Source organism: Eleginops maclovinus, chromosome 16 (genome assembly GCF_036324505.1).
Source record: "Eleginops maclovinus isolate JMC-PN-2008 ecotype Puerto Natales chromosome 16, JC_Emac_rtc_rv5, whole genome shotgun sequence".
Classification (NCBI taxonomy): Eukaryota; Metazoa; Chordata; class Actinopteri; order Perciformes; family Eleginopidae; genus Eleginops; species Eleginops maclovinus.
Window position 1 is genome coordinate 21,989,671 of NC_086364.1, and position 23,546 is coordinate 22,013,216.

Below are 23,546 nucleotides of genomic sequence, written 5' to 3' on the forward strand. Positions count from 1 at the left end.
TTAGAAGCGGTCTCTTACATCTTCAGACTCTGCATTTTTGGCAAGTTAACTAAAAATGAAAAAAGGGATCAGCAATTCTTCCCCTTTTATTTTACTTCTGGCCGCATTAATGACCGACATGTTGGGTTATTTACAGAAAGTAGAATTGAACAGTCATCTACATAAATACAAAGGGATATTATTAAAAATACACCAGTCACGTTTCTGTTTACTGGTTTAAGAAGGAAACTGAAATGAAACGAAGATACACGGACAGACTCAGAACAATAACACATACAGATATTTTGATATATTTTAAAGGTTGGAAGAAAGAAATACTTTGGGTTTTTTTTGTAGTTCATTTGAATTAAGGGAACATTCCACATCCTTAAGAAGTTTCTGACACGTTTACTAAAAACTACAGCGAGTGTTGGAGTGTTGTACTACAGTACTTTCTTGACATATTTATACTTAACTTGAGTATTTAGATATAATACTGCTTTGTGCTTTTACTTCACTTCATTTCAGAGGAAAATATTGTTCCTTTTTAAATGTCATTACTACTTTGTACATATACAACACATGATGTGCTGATATACTGCAGTACTGTGCTGTAACCTGAAGCACGTAGCTGATCATTCTGTCCTTTATATTACTCTGAAATGGGCCGGTGTGCAGTGTGAGTACTTTTCCTTTCAGTACTCTCAGTAAGATTTGGCACTAATACAATCCACTTGCATTCAGGACTTTGACTTGTAGTGAAGTATTTTAAGACCATACTATTTGTACTTTTTGAAGGACATGAATGGCACCACTATAAACACATTTATATGAAGGCAATAAAAATATGCAACATTTCTCAAATACTTTTGTTTTAAAATAAGACTTTTCTCTTTTTTTTTCTTCACTTATTGGTGAACAGGGTTGTGTGTGTTTAATGTATGATCTGATGTTCATTTATTTCCCCTAGCAACAACCACATCCATTGCGGCAACAGCAGTCACGTGGTTGTTGAGTCACGTGGTTACCAGGAAGCTGCGCTCTGTTTACCTCTCAGTGTTTCCATTCACGACAGCAGCATCCTTTTTGTTTGCAGAATCAGACTCTGTTAAACAGTATGAACCCTCTCAGGGCTGCTCATTGAGCTGATGATGTCCTCCTCCTTCATCAAAGACTGATCATCATGGCGTCCTCCAGCTACAGCTGCAAACAGGACAGCTCCACAGGTCGGTCTGTGTTCATGTTTCTGCCATAAGGCGACAATAATGTGTGTTTTCTGTCTCTTTATTTCTTGGCTGCTCTAAATACTGCACATGCATCAGGTCAAATCAAACACGGCTGCACAGATGTGATGCATATCGGGTGTTATGAGGGATGCTTAACATCTATGTTGGATAAACGTTCTGCATCCCAGTTTCCTGACAGATAAAGAAGATGTATATTCTAGTCACAAACTCAAGGGTTTTTATTAAAGTGCAATGTGCATGCAGTTACCTAGGATGGGAAACAGCCCTACTGTGGAAGGAGTATTCAGATCCACTCTGTAAAAATACTCCGTGACAAGAACTGCATTGGAAATGTTACCTAGGAAGGAATAGGTAAGAGTTATCATGAAAATATAGTAAAAAATGTGAAACGTTTAAGCAAAAAAATAGCTGGAAAAAAATCTAAATAAATAGATTAAAATAAACACAAAATAAATTCGAATATTATTGTTATTATTTCTTATGTTTAAAGATGCCATTTCATCATCATTCAATTGCATAGTTGAATATTGCACCCAGCTTGCCTTGTACAGACACAATATTATAATTTTATAACAAAAATACATCATATTTTATACCTTTCTGTTCTGTTTTTTATGCAACCCTCTGTACAATTAGAAAATCAACTAGTTACTAAAGCTGTCACATAAATGTCATGGAGTCAAAAGTACCATAATGGCTTCTGAAGTTTAGAGTAAAAATATAAAGAAGCTTAAAATGTAAATACTCAGGTAGTGAACAAGTACCTTAAATATTTCCTACAGTAGTAGTATTTAAATTAGACTTAGTTTAATAAATAAAAAAGATTGGATCTATGATTGAATATCTCTTAGAGAAGGACCGGCTCCTCTCCCAGTTTGCCGGCTATGGGTCCCGGGACCTCCTTGAGGCCCCTCGCCCCTCCTCTCTACTGGGCTCCGAGTCCCCTCAGAAGCAGGAGGGAGAGGAGGAGGAGGAGGAGGAAGAGGAGGAGGAGGCGCTGAGGAGGAAGCTCAAGTACTTCTTCATGAGCCCGTGTGACAAATATCACGCCAAGGGACGCAAGCCGTTCAAATTGGGCCTGCAGCTGCTGAAGATCATCATCGTCACCGTGCAGGTACACAGCTTCAAGACTCATTTTATAGCGTTATTATAGGACATTAATATTCTTTATATTCAGTTTCTGGTATTGTATTATCATTTCAACCCCTGTACAGGTATTGAGACTTGAAATGTATATGTTTGAAACTTTTTTAGCATAAAGTTTGTCGTTTTTTTGACATAAGTTTTGAAATCTTTGACCAAAAACGATGTAATTGGTTACCAACAACAAATCTTGTACCTTCACTGTAGCTTCATAATCAATGGAATACACAAAGGTCTGATCTGTAATTCTGCAGTTGCCTGTTGTTAAAGCTATTTTTCTTCTCAGCTGGTGCTGTTTGGACTGAGTAACCAGATGGTGGTGACGTTTAAGGAGGAGAACACGGCGGCGTTCAAACACCTTTTCCTGAAGGGTTATCAGGACGGAGCTGCTCAGGCCGTCCACACGCAGACGGAGCTGTACAGCCGCATTCACTATGTTGTCGAGCAGGTAGACTCATCATTACATAAATACACTGTAAATATGTGTCAATTAGTTGGGGAATGTAATTAAACAGCTCCATTGGACTCCTTTGTTTACTTCCATGGCATAACTACGTAGCCTTTGCGCTTCTATTGGCTGTTGTACATGATAAGGGGTGGGACATCTGTAAGTGGTTGACCAATCACAACAGAGCCGACCAGCTAATCAATCAGAGCAGACTCAACTCGTTAGGCTATAAAGGAACTACAGCACGGTCACATGACTTCACGTCACCACCGCTAAGCTAAAGGAGGCTAATGTTTGGCTATAAAGGAACTACAGCACGGTCACATGACTTCAGGTCACCACTGCTAAGCTAAAGGCGGCTAATGTTGGGCTATAAAGGAACTACAGCACGGTCACATGATTTCACGTCACCACCGCTAAGCTAAAGGCGGCTAATGTTGGGCTATAAAGGAACTACAGCACGGTCACATGACTTCACGTCTCCACCGCTAAGCTAAAGGCGGCTAATGTTGGGCTATAAAGGAACTACAGCACGGTCACATGACTTCAGGTCACCACCGCTAAGCTAAAGGCGGCTAATGTTGTGCGTGATGATGTTTAGTCGTCTCATTTAGACCCTTTTTAAATTCACCAGTGGGGTACTTACTTAGTTATTTTATGTCGTAGAACAAAACGTTCATATCTCTTCAGCTTGTGTTAACCACAGACCTTATTTCAGGCCTCTCAAAAATAAGTTTCAAAAAACATTTACTCAATGATAAGGGAACAGGAAATGCTAACTCATTTCCAGGTCTCTTCCCTTTTAATTCTCTTCTCTCTTTCCTCCTTCAGTACATGGCTCTCCCTGAGATCTCACTTGGGCAGTATGCATATGTTATGGGCACCGGGGAAAATGGAAGTGCGCTCTCCCTCTGCCAGAGGTTCTACAGGAAGGGAACCATCGACCCATCCAACGACACCTTCGACATCGATCCCAATGTGGACACCGGTAGGAGTTAATTTTGGTCGTAAGCCTGAAATAAGGTATGTGGTTAACACAAGCTGAAGAGTTTTTGTTCTACGACAAAAAATATGTCAGTAAATACCCCACTGGTGGATTTAAAGTGTCAAAGTGTCTAAATGAGACGACTAAACATCATCACGCCTAACATTAGCCTCCTTTAGCTTAGCAGTGGAGACGTGAAGTCATGTGACCGTGCTGTAGTTCCTTTATAGCCCAACATTAGCCGCCTTTAGCTTAGCGGTGGAGACGTGAAGTCATGTGACCGTGCTCTAGTTCCTTTATAGCCCAACATTAGCCGCCTTTAGCTTAGCGGTGGAGACGTGAAGTCATGTGACTGTGCTGTAGTTCCTTTATAGCCTAACATTAGCCTCCTTTAGCTTAGCGGTGGAGACGTGAAGTCATGTGACTGTGCTGTAGTTCCTTTATAGCCTAACATTAGCCTCCTTTAGCTTAGCGGTGGTGACGTGAAGTCATGTGACCGTGCTGTAGTTCCTTTATAGCCCAACATTAGCCGCCTTTAGCTTAGCGGTGGTGACGTGAAGTCATGTGACCGTGCTGTAGTTCCTTTATAGCCCAACATTAGCCTCCTTTAGCTTAGCGTTGGTGACGTGAAGTCATGTGACCGTGCTGTAGTTCCTTTATAGCCCAACATTAGCCACCTTTAGCTTAGCGGTGGTGACGTGAAGTCATGTGAATGCTGTAGTTCCTTTATAGCCCAACATTAGCCTCCTTTAGCTTAGCGGTGGTGACGTGAAGTCATGTGACCGTGCTGTAGTTCCTTTATAGCCCAACATTAGCCGCCTTTAGCTTAGCGGTGGTGACGTGAAGTCATGTGACCGTGCTGTAGTTCCTTTATAGCCCAACATTAGCTTTTTACTTCAGAAATCATAGTGCAGATTGTCCTGCTGAACAAAACATGTAAGCATCATGAACTGGTTATTTTCTGCTATATTCCAAAATAAAAATCCCATTGTCTTTTTAAGGAGGGAACCAAGGACAAGCTAACTTTAAGGTCGACCTAAAAAAATACATCATCCCAGCACTCTATAAAACCAGTAGCTTTTTACTCCGTCCAGTCATTTCTCTCCCCTTAAGGACATGGTGACAGTGAGTCATTCTCTTGCTGCTCCACATATGTCAAGAGTTGCCCCACTCTCAGACGCTTTAAATAGTTCCTACCCAAAAAGTTGCAACACAGAATCTCTTTTTTCCATGTACTTATCCACCCAGTTTCCATGCCTTGGGAGTGGAGTTATTTGAATCACCTGCTGATTTGGCACAGATGACTTTTGGCAATGCATGATAGTTCTAGTGGAATAAAAGAGAGATTCAAAATAATGTTAGTCCTGCGTTTGAATGCTGTGAGGAAGTGTAGAAAAGTGGTTTGTGCTTTACGTGAGGAGGAATACTTCCCCTCTAACTTCCTCTAATGCTATTTTCTGATAATTGTTTTCCCAGAATGTATTGGACTGAATCCACTGACCAGTAGAGGAAACATTGACTACAGGAATTTCACTCTCAAGTTTTACAAGTGAGATAATATTCAGCTTTTTTTACCATTCAAAAATAAATAAAAGTTGTATTTTTATGCAACTTTTTTCTTATGTTGTCTCTCTCCAGGCTGATCAATGTCACAATTGACTTCCAGCTGAAGGCCATCAACATTCAGACCATAATAAACAATGAAATCCCCGACTGCTACACCTTTGCTATCACGGTAAACTATCTACATCTAAGTACAAGTACAAGGAAATGTTTTGAGTCCACACTTAACCTTTGTGTTGTGTACCTATCAACATTTATCCTCCCAGTTTGTGTATAAAGCAAAATAATCACCCAAAGACACCTTTTAAGGCCACTTTATTCCTACTTATGACCACAATATTCACTCTTCTTTTTGAAATGTAAGATCAATAGACCTCATTTACACAAAATCAAACCTAAATTCTTAGATATCCAGACATAAAAACATTGTAAAACAGGTCGAATTTGACCCGAGGACAACAGGAAGGTTAAGTAAAGGTAAAACAGTGCAATGAGCAATATTTAAAAATAACCTATTATGCAGAATGGGTCTTTTAAAATTGTTGTTTTGCTATTGAATGTTATGATATTCAGTTTGAATGCTAAATAATAGAAATACAAGTGTTTGCAATTTGTTCATGTGGGGCCAATTTTGTGTACAAATGGGTAGATTAGTATAACATAAATCATACAAACATATGTTATACACGGCCCGGCCGAAAAAAAGCTCACAAGCCTGTGGGGGGCAGTGCTATGATCTGGGGTTGCTGCAGTTGGTCTGGTCTAGGTTCAGCAACGTGCCCAAAGAACGAGGTCAGCTGACTCCCTGAATATACTGAAGGACCAGGTTATTCCATCCATGGGTTTCTTCTTCCCTGATGGCACGGGCATGTTCCAAGAGGACAATGCCAGGATCCATCGGGCTCAAATTGTGAAGAGTGGTCAGGGAGCATGGTTCACACATGGATTGGCCCCCACAGAGTCCAGACCTGAACCCGATGGAGAGTCTTTGGGATGTGCTGGAGAGACTTTGATCAGTGGTCTGAATCTCCCGTCATCAATACGAGATCTTGGCGAAAAATTTATGCAAGACAGAAATAAATGTTGTGACGTTGCAGAAGCTCGTGGAAACGATGCCACAGCGAATGCGTGCCGTGATCAAAGCTAAAGGCGGTCCAACGAGTATTAGAGTGTGTGACCTTTTTTTTGGCCAGGCAGTGCATGTGTGAATAGTAACTACAAGTGTGTGTAATGACTGAGTAAACGGTACAATGTTTCCCTCTGAGATGTATTGGCCTGGAGTTATTAAGTAGTGAAAGATGTTTATAAACTAAAGCACAAGTACCTGAAAAAGATCCGTTCGTACAGTACAGCATTTCATTTTGATTTGTTCCGCTCATGATGGTGCACAACACAAGAACAAAAAGAAAAGAAAATTAATTCACATTCAAAACACAACTCTATTTACACAGTCCATGAGCGAAAAGGAGCAGGGAGAAGAATACATGTGGTTGTGCCTGCCCCTTACTCAAAACATAAGTAAACAATCGAAATAGATGGTCTGTCAATTATAGATACTCACCACAAACACTTAGAGTAACGTGAGAGAAGAAACAAGCGACACACACACTGATTCACAATCAACTAAGGAAACAGATTACCTGCCGCTTCATAAAGTGTAGTGACTCTTTCTTTATACATCTTCTTGAACTGAGAAATATTTATACAACCCTTTACATCATTCTGTAGATAATTCCACAGTTTGACTCCAACCACTGAAAGACACATCTGCTTCAAAGCGGTCCGTGCATACTGATGCTTGAAATGAAATGTCCTTCTTCGCTCCTCATCCTCTGAACTAAAAACAAACAGGTTGTGTAAATGTTCTGGGAATACTTTGCTTTTTGCCCTGAATATAACTAGTAGTGTCTGGAACTCCACTAAATCCTTAAGTTTCAAAAGTCCTGACTTGATGAACAGACTATCTGTGTGTTCTCTGAAGTCCACTTCATGAATAATTCGTACTGCTCTTTTCTGTAACATAAACAATGGATTTATATTACTCATGCACCTGTTGCCCCACACTTCCACACAATAGCTAAACTATGGCAGAAGCAGTGAGCAGTACAGAATTCTCATTGCCTTGTAATCTAACACTTTTTTTGTGCTATATGTGATTTCCATGTCAATTTGTCACCCAAGAACCTACATTCAGACACTCTTTCAATACAAACTCCATCTATTAAATGTACTTTTACTTTCCAAAAGGTAGGTAGGTATTCATCAGATTTTGCACGTTGTTTGTTTACATTATTAATAGAATTGAATATAATTCACTTCATTTGCATAGCACTGTTCATGCACAAAGCTGCCCGACGTGCTTTACAGAGCAAAGAAGAAAACAACAACATTAAAAATAAACAGAGCACAATCTCAAACATCAACAGTGATCCTAATCAAAGTCCCACAAGAAATTAAAATAGGTTGAAGTAAAACAATTTAAAAAATAAAATAAAAAATGTGAAATAAAAGCAGAAAAAATCAAGTAAAACATGAACGACGATACCAGGGAGAATGACCCAAGTTAACCCAAATAGAAGCCACGTTAAAAAGATTAAGGGGGTTTCCTGTTCTAAGATCCACGGGGTTCCATAGTTTAGGGCCGCTAAAACAGAATGCAGCCGCCCCAGATCTCTTGTGTGATATCCCTGGGATTTCTAAAAGCAGGGCAGAGGAGGATCTAAGGGTTCTTGTTGGAACACAACAATAATGTAGAATTTTCAGTTGAACTGATGAAAGGGGTTGTTTGTCTACTCACTCCAGATCATCATGGATAACAAGGCTCACAGCGGCAAAGTGAAGATCCACCTGCAGAACGAGGCGTCCATCAAGGAATGCAGAGACCCCAACGTGTCCGGACACGGTGAGTTCACTGGCTCGTGACTCTCGCAGAAACACTCAGACCGTTTTCTTTATGTTGTCTCTGATCATTTGCCTACAGCGGAGAGTTACGCTCTGGAGTTTTTCGACGTGTTGGTGGCCTTCGTGTGTCTGCTGTCCCTTTTGCTGTGCGGACGCTCCGTCCTCAGAGGCATCCTGCTGCAACACGTATGTCCTTATGTCTATATGAGGATCCCCATTAGCATGAGTATTAGCATGAGCGTTGGATGCACATTTGTATCACTTAAAACCTTCTGTAAAAACAGCTCTTCATCTTCTTCATCCTCTTCCCTCTCCAGGAGTACGTGCAGTTCTTCAAACACAGACTGATCCGCAGTGTGAGCTGGGGAGACCGGATGGAGTTCATCAACGGCTGGTACCTCCTCCTCATCATCAGCGACACCTTCATCATCATCGGCAGTTTCATCAAAATCAGCATCGAGTCCAAGGTAACGTCCTCACAGAGACATTAATATCTCTATTCCTTCAGCGCTGCAGCACGGTGCTCAGTGTCTGGTAACTAATGACGTCACTGTTCTGCAGAACTCATCCTCGTACGACATGTGTGGGATCCTGCTGGGAACCTCCACTCTGCTGGTGTGGGTTGGAGTCATCCGCTACTTCAGCTTCTTCCAGAAATACAATGTAGGTGAAAGACACACACACTAATAAAGATCATATTTGTTTAATATTTCTTGCTTCAGTGCTTTAGATTGTGCAGGAAGTCCTAAAACCCAGAAATGACTCAGCATTTTAGCACTTTTCTGTTCCCTCATCTCGAAAGTCAGTAGCTTTTTAAATTAGGTTTAGATGTTGGTAAGATGCATGATATAAGGTCTATTACGACATCAATTAGGTCGATAAATACCCTATACTCAATACTCTGAAGCTTCTAGGTTTCTTAAAGACAGCGGTTGCTAACAAGTGTCTAATGGAGACGACGAGACGTCATCACGCCCAACATTAGCCACCTTTAGCTTAGCGGTGGTGACGTGAAGTCATGTGACCGTGCTGTAGTTCCTTTATAGCCCAACATTAGCCTCCTTTAGCTTAGCGGTGGTGACGTGAAGTCATGTGACCGTGCTGTAGTTCCTTTATAGCCCAACATTAGCCTCCTTTAGCTTAGCGGTGGTGACGTGAAGTCATGTGACCGTGCTGTAGTTCCTTTATAGCCCAACATTAGCCTCCTTTAGCTTAGCGGTGGTGACGTGAAGTCATGTGACCGTGCTGTAGTTCCTTTATAGCCCAACATTAGCCTCCTTTAGCTTAGCAGTGGAGACGTGAAGTCATGTGACCGTGCTGTAGTTCCTTTATAGCCCAACATAAGCCTCCTTTAGCTTAGCAGTGGAGACGTGAAGTCATGTGACCGTGCTGTAGTTCCTTTATAGCCCAACATTAGCCGCCTTTAGCTTAGCGGTGGTGACGTGAAGTCATGTGATCGTGCTGTAGTTCCTTTATAGCCCAACATTAGCCACCTTTAGCTTAGCGGTGGTGACGTGAAGTCATGTGACCGTGCTGTAGTTCCTTTATAGCCCAACATTAGCCACCTTTAGCTTAGCGGGGGTGACGTGAAGTCATGTGACCGTGCTGTAGTTCCTTTATAGCCCAACATTAGCCACCTTTAGCTTAGCGGTGGTGACGTGAAGTCATGTGACCGTGCTGTAGTTCCTTTATAGCCCAACATTAGCCACCTTTAGCTTAGCGGGGGTGACGTGAAGTCATGTGACCGTGCTGTAGTTCCTTTATAGCCCAACATTAGCCACCTTTAGCTTAGCGGGGGTGACGTGAAGTCATGTGACCGTGCTGTAGTTCCTTTATAGCCCAACATTAGCCACCTTTAGCTTAGCGGGGGTGATGTGAAGTCATGTGACCGTGCTGTAGTTCCTTTATAGCCCAACATTAGCCGCCTTTAGCTTAGCGGGGGTGACGTGAAGTCATGTGACCGTGCTGTAGTTCCTTTATAGCCCAACATTAGCCGCCTTTAGCTTAGCGGGGGTGACATGAAGTCAGGTGTAGATCCTTTAGAGAGTAACACTGGCTTTTTACTTCACTAAAATCCTACAGTGGTGCTAATATGTAAAGATTATCCTGCTGTACAAAAGGTGTACGTATCATAAAAGTATGTTTGCCTTTTATTTGGAGGCTAAATACTGTGTATTCTTTCACTTTCACTTTCTCTTTTTGTCACAGATCCTGATCGTGACTCTCAGAGCTGCGTTTCCTAACGTTATCCGCTTCTGTTGCTGTGCAGCAGCCATCTATATGGGCTACTGCTTCTGTGGATGGATTGTGCTGGGGCCCTATCATGCCAAGGTACTTTACATAAACACACACACACACATACACACACAAACACAAACACACACACACACACACACACACACACACACACACCCCGCAGGAATGAGCAAGCATGAGTCATTCAAACTATCAGAAAGTCACAATGGCTTAATTCCCATGTATGGCCTCCAGCTTGTGGTTTTTATAGCTCTGTATAATTAGTGAGTGGGGACTATTGACATTTATTAAAAATGAGTCATGGTAACGTGTGATGGTTTTAGCTTGCAGTTTGTTCTTCTGGAAGAAATGGAGCAACCCAACCACCTTACCATGAGAAAGAATGAAACTTAACCTCTGCAACAATAGAGATGATACACATACACAGCTGTTTTTTAGAACCAAAGGCCAGTTAAACAATGCATTAACACGGCTCTCCTGTTGCAGTTCCGCTCCCTGTCCACGGTGTCAGAGTGCCTCTTCTCTCTGATCAACGGAGACGACATGTTTGTGACGTTCGCTGCGACGGAGCAGAGCGGCACTCTGGTGTGGATCTTCAGCCAGGTCTACCTCTACACTTTCATCTCGCTCTTCATCTACATGGTGCTGTCGCTCTTCATTGCTCTCATCACCGGAGCCTACGACACCATCATGGTATGCTTTCTCTCGGTTACTCTCTCGTTCCCGTGCATTTAAGGCCCGTGGAAAAACCAGTTAGTCTCGTACAGAATACATGATCATAAATCTAAGGTAAGGTGCCAGTACCAGTACCAGAAGGAAATAAAAAAAATGGAAGGAAGAACGAAGTTAATGTCTATAGAATGAAAGTGAAATCTTATAATATTGTGGAAATAATTAACAAAGAAATGTTGAGAATTAAGGGAAAATGTTGTGGAAAATAAAGGAAGACAATTTTATTTTAGGAACGATCTCAAACGATTAACGATAAAGTCAATATGTGGAGATTAGATTCGAAAGAAAAGCTTTTGACAATGAAGATGTCGAGATACAATTTAGGGAATAAAGTGAAAAACAAGTCGATTTATTGTGAATAAACTTGAACGTTGAAAATAAAGTTGAAAAAACATTTTTTGAATAAAATGATAACGTTGAGAATAAAATCTAAATTACCAGAATAAATCAAACAGTCAGAATATTGTGGATTATTTGAAATATTAGTCAGAAAATTGTGAAAAATAATAAAATAACAATAGATTAAAAATAGCATTTCTAGAATAAAGTCAAAACATCAGGAAAAAAAGACAAAATGTGAAAACAAAAGTTTCTATCTTTTGAGAATAAATCTAGCTAACAAGCATTAGCGTAAATAGTTGAACTCGAAATAGAGTACAAACAAAAAACGTCTTCCTCCATATTGACGCTCCTCTGAATAACTAACTACTAAAATAGTACGTAGAAATATTTCATCTCCACGTCGTCTTCCTGCAGGCTCAGACGAAGGAGCAGGTCCGAGTCTCCGCTCTGCACGAGTTCATCGCAGAGTGCACCGACACGCCATGCTCCGGGAAGTTCCGCGGACCCGAAGGACCTTCATGCTCCTTCCTCTGCTGCTGCGAGTGGTGAGGAGGAGGAGGAGGAGGTACAAAGTGAGTAAGCAGTGTGTGTGTGTGTCTCTCTCTCTCTCTTAAAAGCACTATATTTCCAGTGACAGCTTCAAACACCCAGCAGGGACTCTGAATGCTTCCATAGAGAGGATATCTTGACCTTGAACACTCTGTCCTCTGCTGTCTGAATTTTTTTAGCATTTAGATTTGTCCAGGAACGCCTGAACGCACCCCAAAAGCCCAATTACCTGCTCGGGCTTTTGTACTGTATGAATAATGTATGGTCTCTTTGTGAAATGTCAGTTTGTCAGAGCTTTGATGACTACAAGAATAATGCCAGTAAACATATTTGTCGCTGTAGAGTGGAGGCACACCTTCACTCCAACACACATCATCCTTTCAGTGTTCACACGCCTCTTGAATATTTAAATATGTGTTCAAATTTTCATAGGGATTATTAACCGCTGTGATTTTAGCCTCTCCAACGATTTCAGTTTCAAGGTTGTTCCTCCACTCCTCTTTTTTTAAATTATTTGCTCTATTCACGTCCTCCTCTGGCTGGAGGAAGAGGATGGTTTCTCGAGGAAGGACTAGTTATCATCAACATGTATGAAGTGTTATTGCTGTAAAGAGCCAGGTGACTAAGCACTGAGACACTCTTTAGTGCTGCGTTCAAGGCTGCAAAATAATATTCCTTTAGAAAATCTGCATTTAAACAGATTGTCAGTGAGCTGCACATCGAGAGTTGAGGGTTTCAATTATTTAAAGCTCTTGTTCTGTCTATTTAAATATAAAGAAGTTGTTAAACCTTGTTTAAAAAACAGCTTTTGATAGTGTGCAGGAAATGTATCGAAACAAAATGTGTTTTTCTGCAGCTGCCTTGTCACTTTTAACCAATGCTCGAGTAGTTTAAAGGGAAACTTCATTCACAACAAGACCATTTCTATATCCATTTCTCTCACAGTTTGCTCCACAATGAACAATGAATCCAAAATACTTAGACATTTCTTGGTTCAGTGAAGAAAATGCATTTAAAAACAGGAAAATGATATCAAAACATCCATCTGTGGAGTTTAATCCCCGTAGTATTTATCTATTCCTATGCTCGTTACTTAAGAAATACATAATTTCTGTCTAGAATATTACTATTTAAAACCCCTCCGCATAAACCGACCAGACTTGCTGAGTCATGCTACGCCTCCTTCTAGAGGTTTTAATCAAAAGTCATGTGTTTGTGAAGAGGTTTGCATACAAAGTCAACTGTTTTAATAGTTTTACTGTAAAATCAGCCTCGTTTTAGATCGATTAATTAAGATGTATTTGGATTATTTGTTCATCTTGGAGCAATCGAAGAAAAGCAACCTTTTTTGTTAGATTTCAAGGTAATGAATTGATAGATAATGATCATTTTGTCGGTGAAATATCCCCTTTAGTCAATTTTTTACCAAGTATGTGTTTAGGCTTTGTAGGGTGAAGCTATGGCATGTTAGGAGTGATATTTTACATAATGTGTCAGACTTCCCTGACCTTGAAGCCAGTTTGAAAGCTTAATAGCTTTTTACATTTTCAGTAAATGAAAAAGGGTATTTCTGCAAACCAGCAATTCTTCATTGAACCTTTTTTAAAGAACTAATAATATTCAGAATATCCTCTAACACGAGCAGACTGATTTGATTCACGCACATGAAGGGTGCTGTTTAATGGAAGAAGGGACTTTCGCTGCGCAACATTTCAGGACTGAAGGGCACTTTTGAATTGTTATGGATGTAACTTATATGAATGAATTTTGTTTACAATCACAACAGCTGTTTACGCTTTATGAATATTAATCAACGTTTACTTATTTGCACCTTATTAAAGCTGATTGACTTGATTAAAATGTCACTCTGATTTTAGGTTAACAGTGTTTTATTTAAAGTATTTTCCTATATGCTGTCTTAATTATTTTTTACTGTTATTATTTTAGTATTAGTTTCTGTATGGAAGGCATTTTTTAACGATCATTTTTATTAATGATTTCCCGTAAAGCTGTTGCCATCGGAATGAAAATCCATTTCATGTTAAATAAACTGGAAAGACTCCAACATTGTGTCAAAATGCTGCAGTTTTGCTTTTCTTTATCACAGCAGACACATTGTGTGTCCGTTTTAAAAGTCAGATGCTCACTGAAATGTCATGTCACCGTGCTATGGAGATAACGTGCTGCATTCTCTTCAGATTGTCCTCTCTCCTGAATTGCAAAGTGGATCCTGATACTTCAGTGTGTTTGTGAGCTTTAAGTCCTAACCTGGGAACAACCACAGAGTTTAAAGTAAAAAAAAAGTGGACGCTACAAACATGATTTATTCAAATGCTTCACAGTTTTAACACACATTGATATTTGCTACCAGTATTTTGGTTGCCTCGTATCATAGAAGACTAAAACAGAGAGAAGCTTTGTATCCCAGATTAGTTTCTTCTTAACAAACCCCTGACCCTATGTGAACGTCTGCTAACTGTTACAATCTAAGAGCATTTTAAAAATAACGTGTGCAAAAAAAAGTCAATACAGCAATAATTAACATTTCCTGACCATCAACCAAACATAAACTTTTGTGGTAAACGTTTGGCTATAAAGGAACTACAGCACGGTCACATGACTGCACGTCACCACCGCTAAGCTAAAGGCGGCTAATGTTGGGCTATAAAGGAACTACAGCATGGTCACATGACTTCACCTCACCACCGCTAAGCTAAAGGCGGCTAATGTTGGGCTATAAAGGAACTACAGCACGGTCACATGACTTCACCTCACCACCGCTAAGCTAAAGGTGGCTAATGTTGGGCTATAAAGGAACTACAGCACGGTCACATGACTTCACGTCTCCACCGCTAAGCTAAAGGAGGCTAATGTTGGGCGTGATGGCGTTTAGTCGTCTCCTTTAGACACTTAGCAACTACTGTTTTTAAATTTAAAACTCTTCATCTTGTGTTAACAACAGACCTTAATTGAGGAGTCTAACCAAATACACATTTAAAAAAAACATTGCCTTCAAGCAAGGGAACACAAAGTGCTAAAATGCTGGTTCCTTTCATAGTTTTAGGACTCATTCCTGCACCACTAAAGCTTATAATGCATGAGCTCTCAGTGTGTTGTAGCAGTCACCACTAGAGGGAGAAAGCAGCCTCTGTCTGCAGACACTAACCAGCCAATCACAGGAAATCAATACAATCCTGAGCCAGGTCTGAGGAAATGCTGCTGTAGAAGCTAAAACATTATGAGGAGGAGAGGAGGGGCGAGACAGAAAGGGAGCGGTGCCTTCATTAAAGATGAATAACGCTGACTAAGTTAAGTGCTTCACCTTCAAGTCAACCATTATCACAAACTGCTTTTCAAGGTTAACGAGTCAGATGGAGAAAAAGATGCAAATAGGGCAAAATGAGAGGGAATAAGAGAGGAAGATGAAGGCAGATGTGCAGACTCACTCCTCTCAGTGCGGAGGAGTGCTGTAGCCCGGCTGTCCAATATCCTCTGTACCTGCATGAATTATTTACTCCAGGATGGTGCCAGGGGCGAAGCACTTACAATCAGACTGACAGGAAGTGGGCAGCCTTCAAGGTAAAGCTGATTAAAAAGTCCCTTAGAGAAAAAACATACAGTCAGGCAGTTTCCTAGTTAACTGCAGTCACATGCAACTCATCCATCCTATATAAAGTAATGTAGCTGCACCCTTACCAGCCCAAAATGTATTGAAGGCATCTGTAATCATTATTCAGTATATAGTGGGCTTATATGATTCTAAAATGAGTGGTTCTGCATTATGTGTCTGTAAGGTTTACTTTTGGTACTTTAAGTGTATTTGAATGCTCCTATGTAAGGTGACTGACACAACCCAAAACATATCCATTTGAAAAAACGTGCTGCAGCTTCAAAAGCGATGCAAATATAAAAACACGCAAATGAAGAAACATCTTCACCAACTTGACACAACATGTGAAAGCGTTGCATAAACGAAAGGCAAGAATTCAAAACAGAAGGGAAAGAGGGGACACTGAAAAGAGAAGCTGTTGTAGCATACTGTACTTCTGAGATGGTTTAACTTGCTTACTTGTAGTACGTCTACACTGTGTTACTACTTTTACTTAAGAACATCTGAATACTATACTACTTCCAACATAGAAAATTGGAGTTGGCCCTTCACAATAAAACGTCCGATACTATCACTATCACCTAAGGAAAAATAAAAGTGTTCCACTGACTTCCTGTGTGTTTAAAAAAGAGGCAAACTCAACAGTAGTTTTATTTTTTGCTTCTGTTTTGATGAGCTCCCTTTCTTCCTCAGCCTCAGGCACCAAGAACAATGTTACCACGAAACAAGCTGCGTTCCATAACCGTCTCCACACAATTTGGGCACATAACGAGAGAAAATATCAGCAGGGGTTTTATCTGTATTTTCATTCAGACCATCATATTCCCTACAGAAAAAAAATGCATGAGACACTGATAATGGTTGTTTATTTATGAGATTCACCTGTGCTCTTGTATGGTAAGTCGTTCCTCTTCACGTGTTCCCTGTTGGGACTGCTGCAGCTTTCTGCATGTTAATGACGGGCTGTGCTGGCATGTTCTGCTCTTCAGGGAAGCCATGCTGTGCAGAAGCATCGACTGCACCTAAGACTGTTTCCTCTTCCTTTTTCCATTTACTGCCACACACCCTATTTATAATATAATTGATGTATAATATTTGTGGTTTTAGTGTGTGAAGTGGTATGCAAAGTAAACATTTTAATGCATGTTGATGCCAATTGTGGTCACAGGGTTTCTATAGAGAGGTGCAGTAATGAAGTATGGAATTCAGAATATTGCAACTGTGGCCAACATGCGTTTATGATACTAACACGTTTTGTTCAGCAAGGTAATTCCCACATATTAACACCAATTAATGTTTTATAAAGTAAAAAGGCTATAAAGGAACTACAGCACCGTCACATGACCCCACGCCACCACCGCTAAGCTAAAGGAGGCTAATGTTGGGCGTGATGACGTGTAGTCGTCTCATTTGGACTCTTATTAGTAACTGCTGTTTTAAATCCACCATTGGGGTAGCTTGTGTTAACCACATGACTTATTTTAGGTAGCTAACAGAAACACATACAAAAAAAAACACTGATTTCAAGACGAGGGAACTAAGTTGTGCTAAAATGCTGACTAATTTCTGTGTTTTAGGAGTTATTTCTGCACCACGCTAATAATGTACCACATGCTGTCAGTTGCTGATGTGATGGGTGTGCCTGGCATCTGCTTTCTTGTGTGGTTTGGCTCGCTAGCAGGCGCAAACTCAGTCTCTACATGCTGGAAAACATGGAGCACCATGAGAGCATGCCTGTATCTGCCACTTATTAAATAACTAATGTGTTTTTCAAGAGGTGGCAGACCCCTGACTGGGAGCCATGTTTTGGGGGCATCTTGACTGTGTGCCAGCCTTTTTGTGCCATGGCTGCCCCCAGCTGGATTGTATGGTGGGGGGTACAATGAGAAAAATAACAGGGGACTGCAGCACCCAGCCCTGCCTCTTCCTGTCTCCACTGCCGGCCGCACACCACCGCCTGTGTGAAAAACAAACACCTTCCTCTCTTTGTTGCGGCTGGTCGACCATGCCAATACGTCCATCACCCCCCCTTACCACCTCCGGAGTCCCCACCCTCTTCCTGGTCTCCTTCCACGTCTTTCACACACTTGAACACACACCTGCATGTGATCACACAATGAAGGGTGAGACACAGAGCTTCAGTTATGACTTTTCTGTTCAACTCTTTTAATAATCTGATGAGTCCTGCATGTATTTATTTTTTATGATTCATAAGAGGCCCCACCTACAATTATTTTCATGAAACAATCTGCTCCTTATTTTTTTATCTTTAATAGGTTGTTCAAAAATATTGTCATCCAAGTTTCTCAAAGGCCCAGGGGGACACCTTTAACTGTATTAAAAACACAAGAGATCTACTTAAATATGATAATAAACTAGGAAAAGCTACAGACGACCTTCTTCTCTTTGTTGCGGCTGGTCGACCATGCCAATACGTCCATCACCCCCCCCCCGCCCAAGTCCCACCCTCTTCCTGGTCTCCTTCCACATCTTTCACACACTCGAACACACACCTGCATACACTCAGTATGACCATGTGTTCACACAATGAAGGGAAAGACACATTCAATTTGGTCTATTCAACTGTTTGCTTGATTAATCCTGCCTATATTAATGGTTTATCTACCAATCAATGAATCAATCAAATGTATTTATATGGATGTTTTACAGCGTGGAGAGCATCGACTATCACTGAGCATTAATAAGATGATCCACTTCAGAGGAACACAAACAAAACTTCCTCTTTAAATTTGACTGAGAAAGAAAATGAGGGACCAACATGCATTTATGCAATGGTGTGCATCTGCTCTGCATGTTTTGGGGTTTTGTGCAAGCAATTTCCCCTCGAAGCTCAAACAAATCTCCCATCTCCAGACAGCAGACAGACATACAGACAGACAGACAGACAGACAGACACACACACACACACACACTGATACAGATACACAGACAGTCAGACAGCATGCCCACCCAGACTGTCTCTGATGAAAAGCCTGCAGAAACAAAAGCTTGTGAGCCATGAAACAATGCTCCCTTCAATGCCTCACTGTGACTGAGGGAAAACACACAATTCCCCTGAAAGAAGCTCGATGTCTGCTGCTGTCTTCGTCTCGTGTTGGCGAGCTCAACCTTTTTAATCCGTTTCTCTCAATATCATCTCTGTTTACTCAGCTTGTAGAGGACTGAACTGGCAGCAGGTGCACGTGTTGAACTGCATCCACTCTCTAAGGTCTGCTGCTGCAGGAACATCACTCCTAGATTATATTTGATTAATATCAACGTACCTAATTCATTGAATAATGATTTAAATTGATTTGTTAGAGAAGAACAAAGCATTACATGAGTTAAACTTATGCTAATATATAAATGTTATGTACAATTTGTTATATATAAAAAAATAGGTTCAAATACTGAACATACTGCAAAAAATATAAACATATCACAGAGTATTCATACGTTTTGCAAGTGTGATAGTGAAGGAAACAAATAATTATAAACCATATCAAATCCATATATCTACAGAATACCTGTAAAATGTACAGAATAAATTAGAATATGCTGTAATAAACCTAAAGATACAAACAGATGGTACTGTACATACATTATACAACTGTAAAAGATTAACAAAAATAAGCAAGACCTCCAAATAGTACACATTTGGAATTACATTTAGCTTCAATCAACAGGTTTGAAATGTGTTCCCAGATTTTAAATTCTGTGATGCAACAGTCACACTGAGGCAGACAATGCCTGCAACTTGATGCATGTGGGGCAGCAGTAATGCACCGTTAAAGAGTGTGTGTGTGTGTGTGTGTGTGTGTGTGTGTGTGTGTGTGTGTGTGTGTGTGTGTGTGTGTGTGTGTGTGTGTGTGTGTGTGTGTGTGTGTGTGTGTGTGTGTGTGTGTGTGTGTGTGTGCATTGGGGCATGGAGAGACGAAGAAAAGGGGTCTGAAGAGGAGAGAAAAGGGGTGCCTGGGCCTATAGGAGGGAGGGAGGGAGGACAACAGACAGCCGGGGAGGAACAGGGGTGAGGGAGCATGGTGACTTGCAAGAGGTGACATCATCCTTGATTTGAATAATCCCCCGGGCTAGGAGCGGATTGGCTACATTTGGAAAGGAGAGTTCCCCTGCTATTCGCTATTCCTCCCTTTCAGTTTCAGGGTGAATGCTGCCTTCAAGGACCAGCAGAATCGTACAAAGGGTTTCATTGACTTTTGTTGGTATTAAGTGTATTTTTAAAATTATTTACAAAATTCTGTGTTTCTGTTTATTTCTTGTAATGTGGGTTCAGTAGAACTTTAAACGTTATGAATATTAGGGGAATAAGAGCCCATTGGAAGGGACCAAACATTTTATTTTGCGTTTATTTTGATTTAATTGTATTCTTGTCACACCCAGGACACTTGGCAGGGTGGATCATGACTCTATACAGAGACGTCTGTGATGTAAGAAATGTAGACTTGTCAAACAGGTGTAAATGATAACTTGCAACAACCACTACATTAATTGTAGGTGTGCCAGTACCTGTGTGCATGGCTGCAATTAAACTGCTACGGCCCAAATGATTAACACCCTGTCCTTCCACACTGTATGTTATCACATGGCATATTTAGCATTGAGCTTAAAGAGGCCCTATTATGCATTGGGGTTTTCCGTTTCCTTTAGTGTGTTATTTGGGTTTTTGTGCATGTAAATGATCTGCAAAGACTAAATGAGAAAATGAAAGACCTTTTTAAACATTAAAGGCTCACAGTTAAGGCACATGACACACATATTAACCTTTACATTTGCATAATAGGGCCCATTTAAAATACAAGTTATTCCTGTCTATAATTAATAATACTTGACTTGTGTAAATGGTGTATATAGCCTATTTCTAAACACATTTGCGTTAAAAAGGGCACTGATTAGGGTTGATTCTGTACATGTGTAGCAGTTAATGGTTTGATCTATAAACAGGCATTAAATGTCTTGTGTTTATAGTCAAATTAACACATAAAAAATGGTTGATTGATTGATAAAACACAAATAATAACGGAAACAATTATTCGTTGCCAAACTCGCTGTAGTCAACGGTTGTTGCCTGGCAACTGTTCTAAACCAAGTCACTCTGGCACAAAAACCTTCTGTTAAAAGTGTTATTGAGGAGTAGAAAAGAAAACCGTATCAATTATCAAACTTAAAAGCTGCTGGTAAGTCGATTTCGTTACCTCTATTAGACTGAGAATGTTATAATGCTAGGCTAAGCTAACCAGCTGTAGGATATAAACCTTACACAGTCTACGGATATAACGTTAGCTCATTGTTTAGCTTAATGCTAGTTACCGAACAGTTAATGGTATCAATCTCAAAACTGGGAATAACTTTCATCAAGAAAGTGAAATGTTATTTCCCCAAAAAGTGTTGCTAATATCTTATATTACAAGTATGAAATAAATATAAATATTAAATATTGATGAGCTTGTTTGAATTAAGGTCAACAAATGAATTTATTTACTCTCAAACTGAGTCAGCCAGGTATATTTGTGTGGAAGGTGACGTCGTTAATATGTAAACGGTTCATTTTTCCGATATTCCCTGCTTGCACCTGAAGGCAGCCTTCTCCTCTCCTCCGCCTGTCCATCACCGCTCTACTATCGAGTGTGTGTGTGTGTGTGTGTGTGTGTGTGTGTGTGTGTGTGTGTGTGTGTGTGTGTGTGTGTGTGTGTGTGTGTGTGTGTGTCGTGTGTGTGTGAGCGAGCGTCATTCTCCTCCTTTCTTCCTTTCACTGAACGCTCATCACTTGTGAGCAGCGGCGCCCTGAAGAAACACCCCGAAGTTTCTACTACTCCTAAGGCTTAATTCAGCTTCACTCTCCGGCTAAAATCCCACTGTTTCTCCCGGTTTTTATTCCTCCCTTCATCCTCCACTTTCCGGAGGAATCAGCCGGGGTGTGCTGCCTGCTAACACTGGGCGTAGCTGGAGAGGATTGTGTGCTAGCTCGCCTCTGCACTGACTGGTAAGTAAAAGGCGAGATTTGTCTTAGCATTTGGAGCTAACAAGCTAACTTCAGTGTTTAAAACGGCTAATTAACGGTTATTTAAAATGAACGTTATATGTGTCGACGGTTAATAACCGTTGAGCTGTACCAACCGTTACCATGCTTTAACACTTAACAACGCATATGGAGTCCGTTGCGTCTTTGTGTGGATGTATATCTATCTTAAAAATATCTAAAATGTGCTTTTTGTTGCTCTTTTTCCTTCCCGGTAAAAGGGGTCGATGGGGCGGTGTCTCAACACAACAGCTCGTTTAGGCTAACCTAAAACCAGGGTTGGGAGGGTTACTTTAAACATGTAATCCATTACAATTACTAGTTACCTTTACAAAAACTGTAATTTAAGTATCAACATATAGTAACGTAACCTGATTACTTTCTTTTGGATTACCTCAATATCCAATGCAATTAAGTCCAAGAGAGAATGAATATCAATATTATTTAGTAAGTGCATTATGTAAGACAGAACAATGTAACCTCAGAAAAGAAGAAGATAATTAGGATTAAAATGATTTTATTTGTAGGAAAACTTGCCTTTCATTAAGCATATTCAGGCAGTACATTTAAAAAGCTGAAATATTCCCAGCTAATATACAGAACAGTACCGTTTACAAAGAAGAAATTCAATCTGATACTTTTACAACAAACTAAATATGCTCTTTTTACATTTTTACTAACATTGTAATCCTGCAAGTAATCCCCATTTAAAAAAGAATCTAACATCTGATTATTTCATGTAACTGTAAGGGGATACATTAACCTTTTTTTGTATCCTCATGACATAATCCGTTACTCCTCAAGCATGCCTAAAACACACACAATGTTTCCCTTTATGCCTCTTTTTCATCTACTGAATCCCTCCTTGTCAACCCATTTTGTCTGCTTTCCCCCCCTCCCTAAAGTTTTTGTTCTTATCTCCCCTCCTTCTCCATCCTCCATCGCGGATGCCCATTGTTCTGAGAAGTGGTGCTGAGAAATGTCTCCGTCCCCTCAGGGGGGCAAGCATGCACATTTAGGGGCTAATAATTTAGCACATGTCCACTTAGGTTTCATGTCAATTAAACCGGATAACTGAGAGGGCATTTGTGGCATGATTCCTTGAGACTCTCAGAGGCAAGCTAAAATATCTCAAAGATTTAAGATGGCATGTGATCAGATGTGATTAATGTCACCCCTTAAAAAATGATCAGCTATTGTGAAGAGAAGTCGGGCCCCTTAGCTGCTCCTCTTTTTCTGTGAGTGAGAAGACGGATCACACTCCCCTTTCGTGGAACAATGGTGAGGAGGAAAAACACTGCCAGCTCCCAAAGCCTGGCAAAAAGCATTTAATAAACATGCAAGCTTTGAAAATCTCCATCCTCCTCTGTTCTCCTCGGCTGCACACAGAGGTCTAAATGGTCTCAAGCTTTGTGGCGGCCCGGTAATGTGCGATGTATTGATGTCATCCTCAGTAAAATGGCATCCCGGGGCGACTAATATGAGCACTTTTAAGGCTTGTCGGCTTGGAGACACTCCAAGACTCTTAAATTCAGAGGTGGGCTAAGCCATCAACTAGTCCCCCCCCCTCCTTCGGATGAGAGAATGGCTGACTCACAATGTTGGTAGATGAGGCAGGGAAATGGAGGACAGGCAGGCGGCCTAATGCAATCAAATGAAATTACATTTAGCTGCCATTAAAAAAGGCAGTCTGTTTTTATAAAGTTATTTCAGACGGACTTAAAGAGATTAATGCTGGATGTGGATTACTGCCCGAG

General features: G+C 40.6%; 2 protein-coding genes across 2 annotated transcripts in view; both read left to right on the forward strand.

Annotated features, from left to right (window-relative positions):
• The first annotated feature begins 1,008 nt into the window (after window positions 1-1,008).
• Window positions 1,009-14,223, forward strand: LOC134877447 (mucolipin-1-like). Its single transcript, XM_063902940.1, has 13 exons — window positions 1,009-1,205; window positions 2,078-2,340; window positions 2,656-2,817; window positions 3,649-3,805; window positions 5,279-5,351; window positions 5,441-5,537; window positions 8,168-8,267; window positions 8,346-8,452; window positions 8,584-8,733; window positions 8,828-8,929; window positions 10,475-10,597; window positions 11,009-11,215; window positions 12,011-14,223. The coding sequence occupies exons 1-13, from the start codon at window positions 1,163-1,165 to the stop codon at window positions 12,143-12,145; spliced, it is 1,719 nt and encodes a 572-aa protein (XP_063759010.1). The 5' UTR covers window positions 1,009-1,162; the 3' UTR covers window positions 12,146-14,223.
• Window positions 14,224-21,484: 7,261 nt separating this feature from the next.
• prr36b (proline rich 36b) overlaps window positions 21,485-23,546 on the forward strand; it is a 30,564-nt gene continuing 28,502 nt past the window's right edge. The window contains exon 1 of the mRNA XM_063904835.1: window positions 21,485-21,753. The gene's annotated coding sequence lies outside the window, so the exon portion shown is untranslated. The remainder of the gene's footprint in view (window positions 21,754-23,546) is intronic.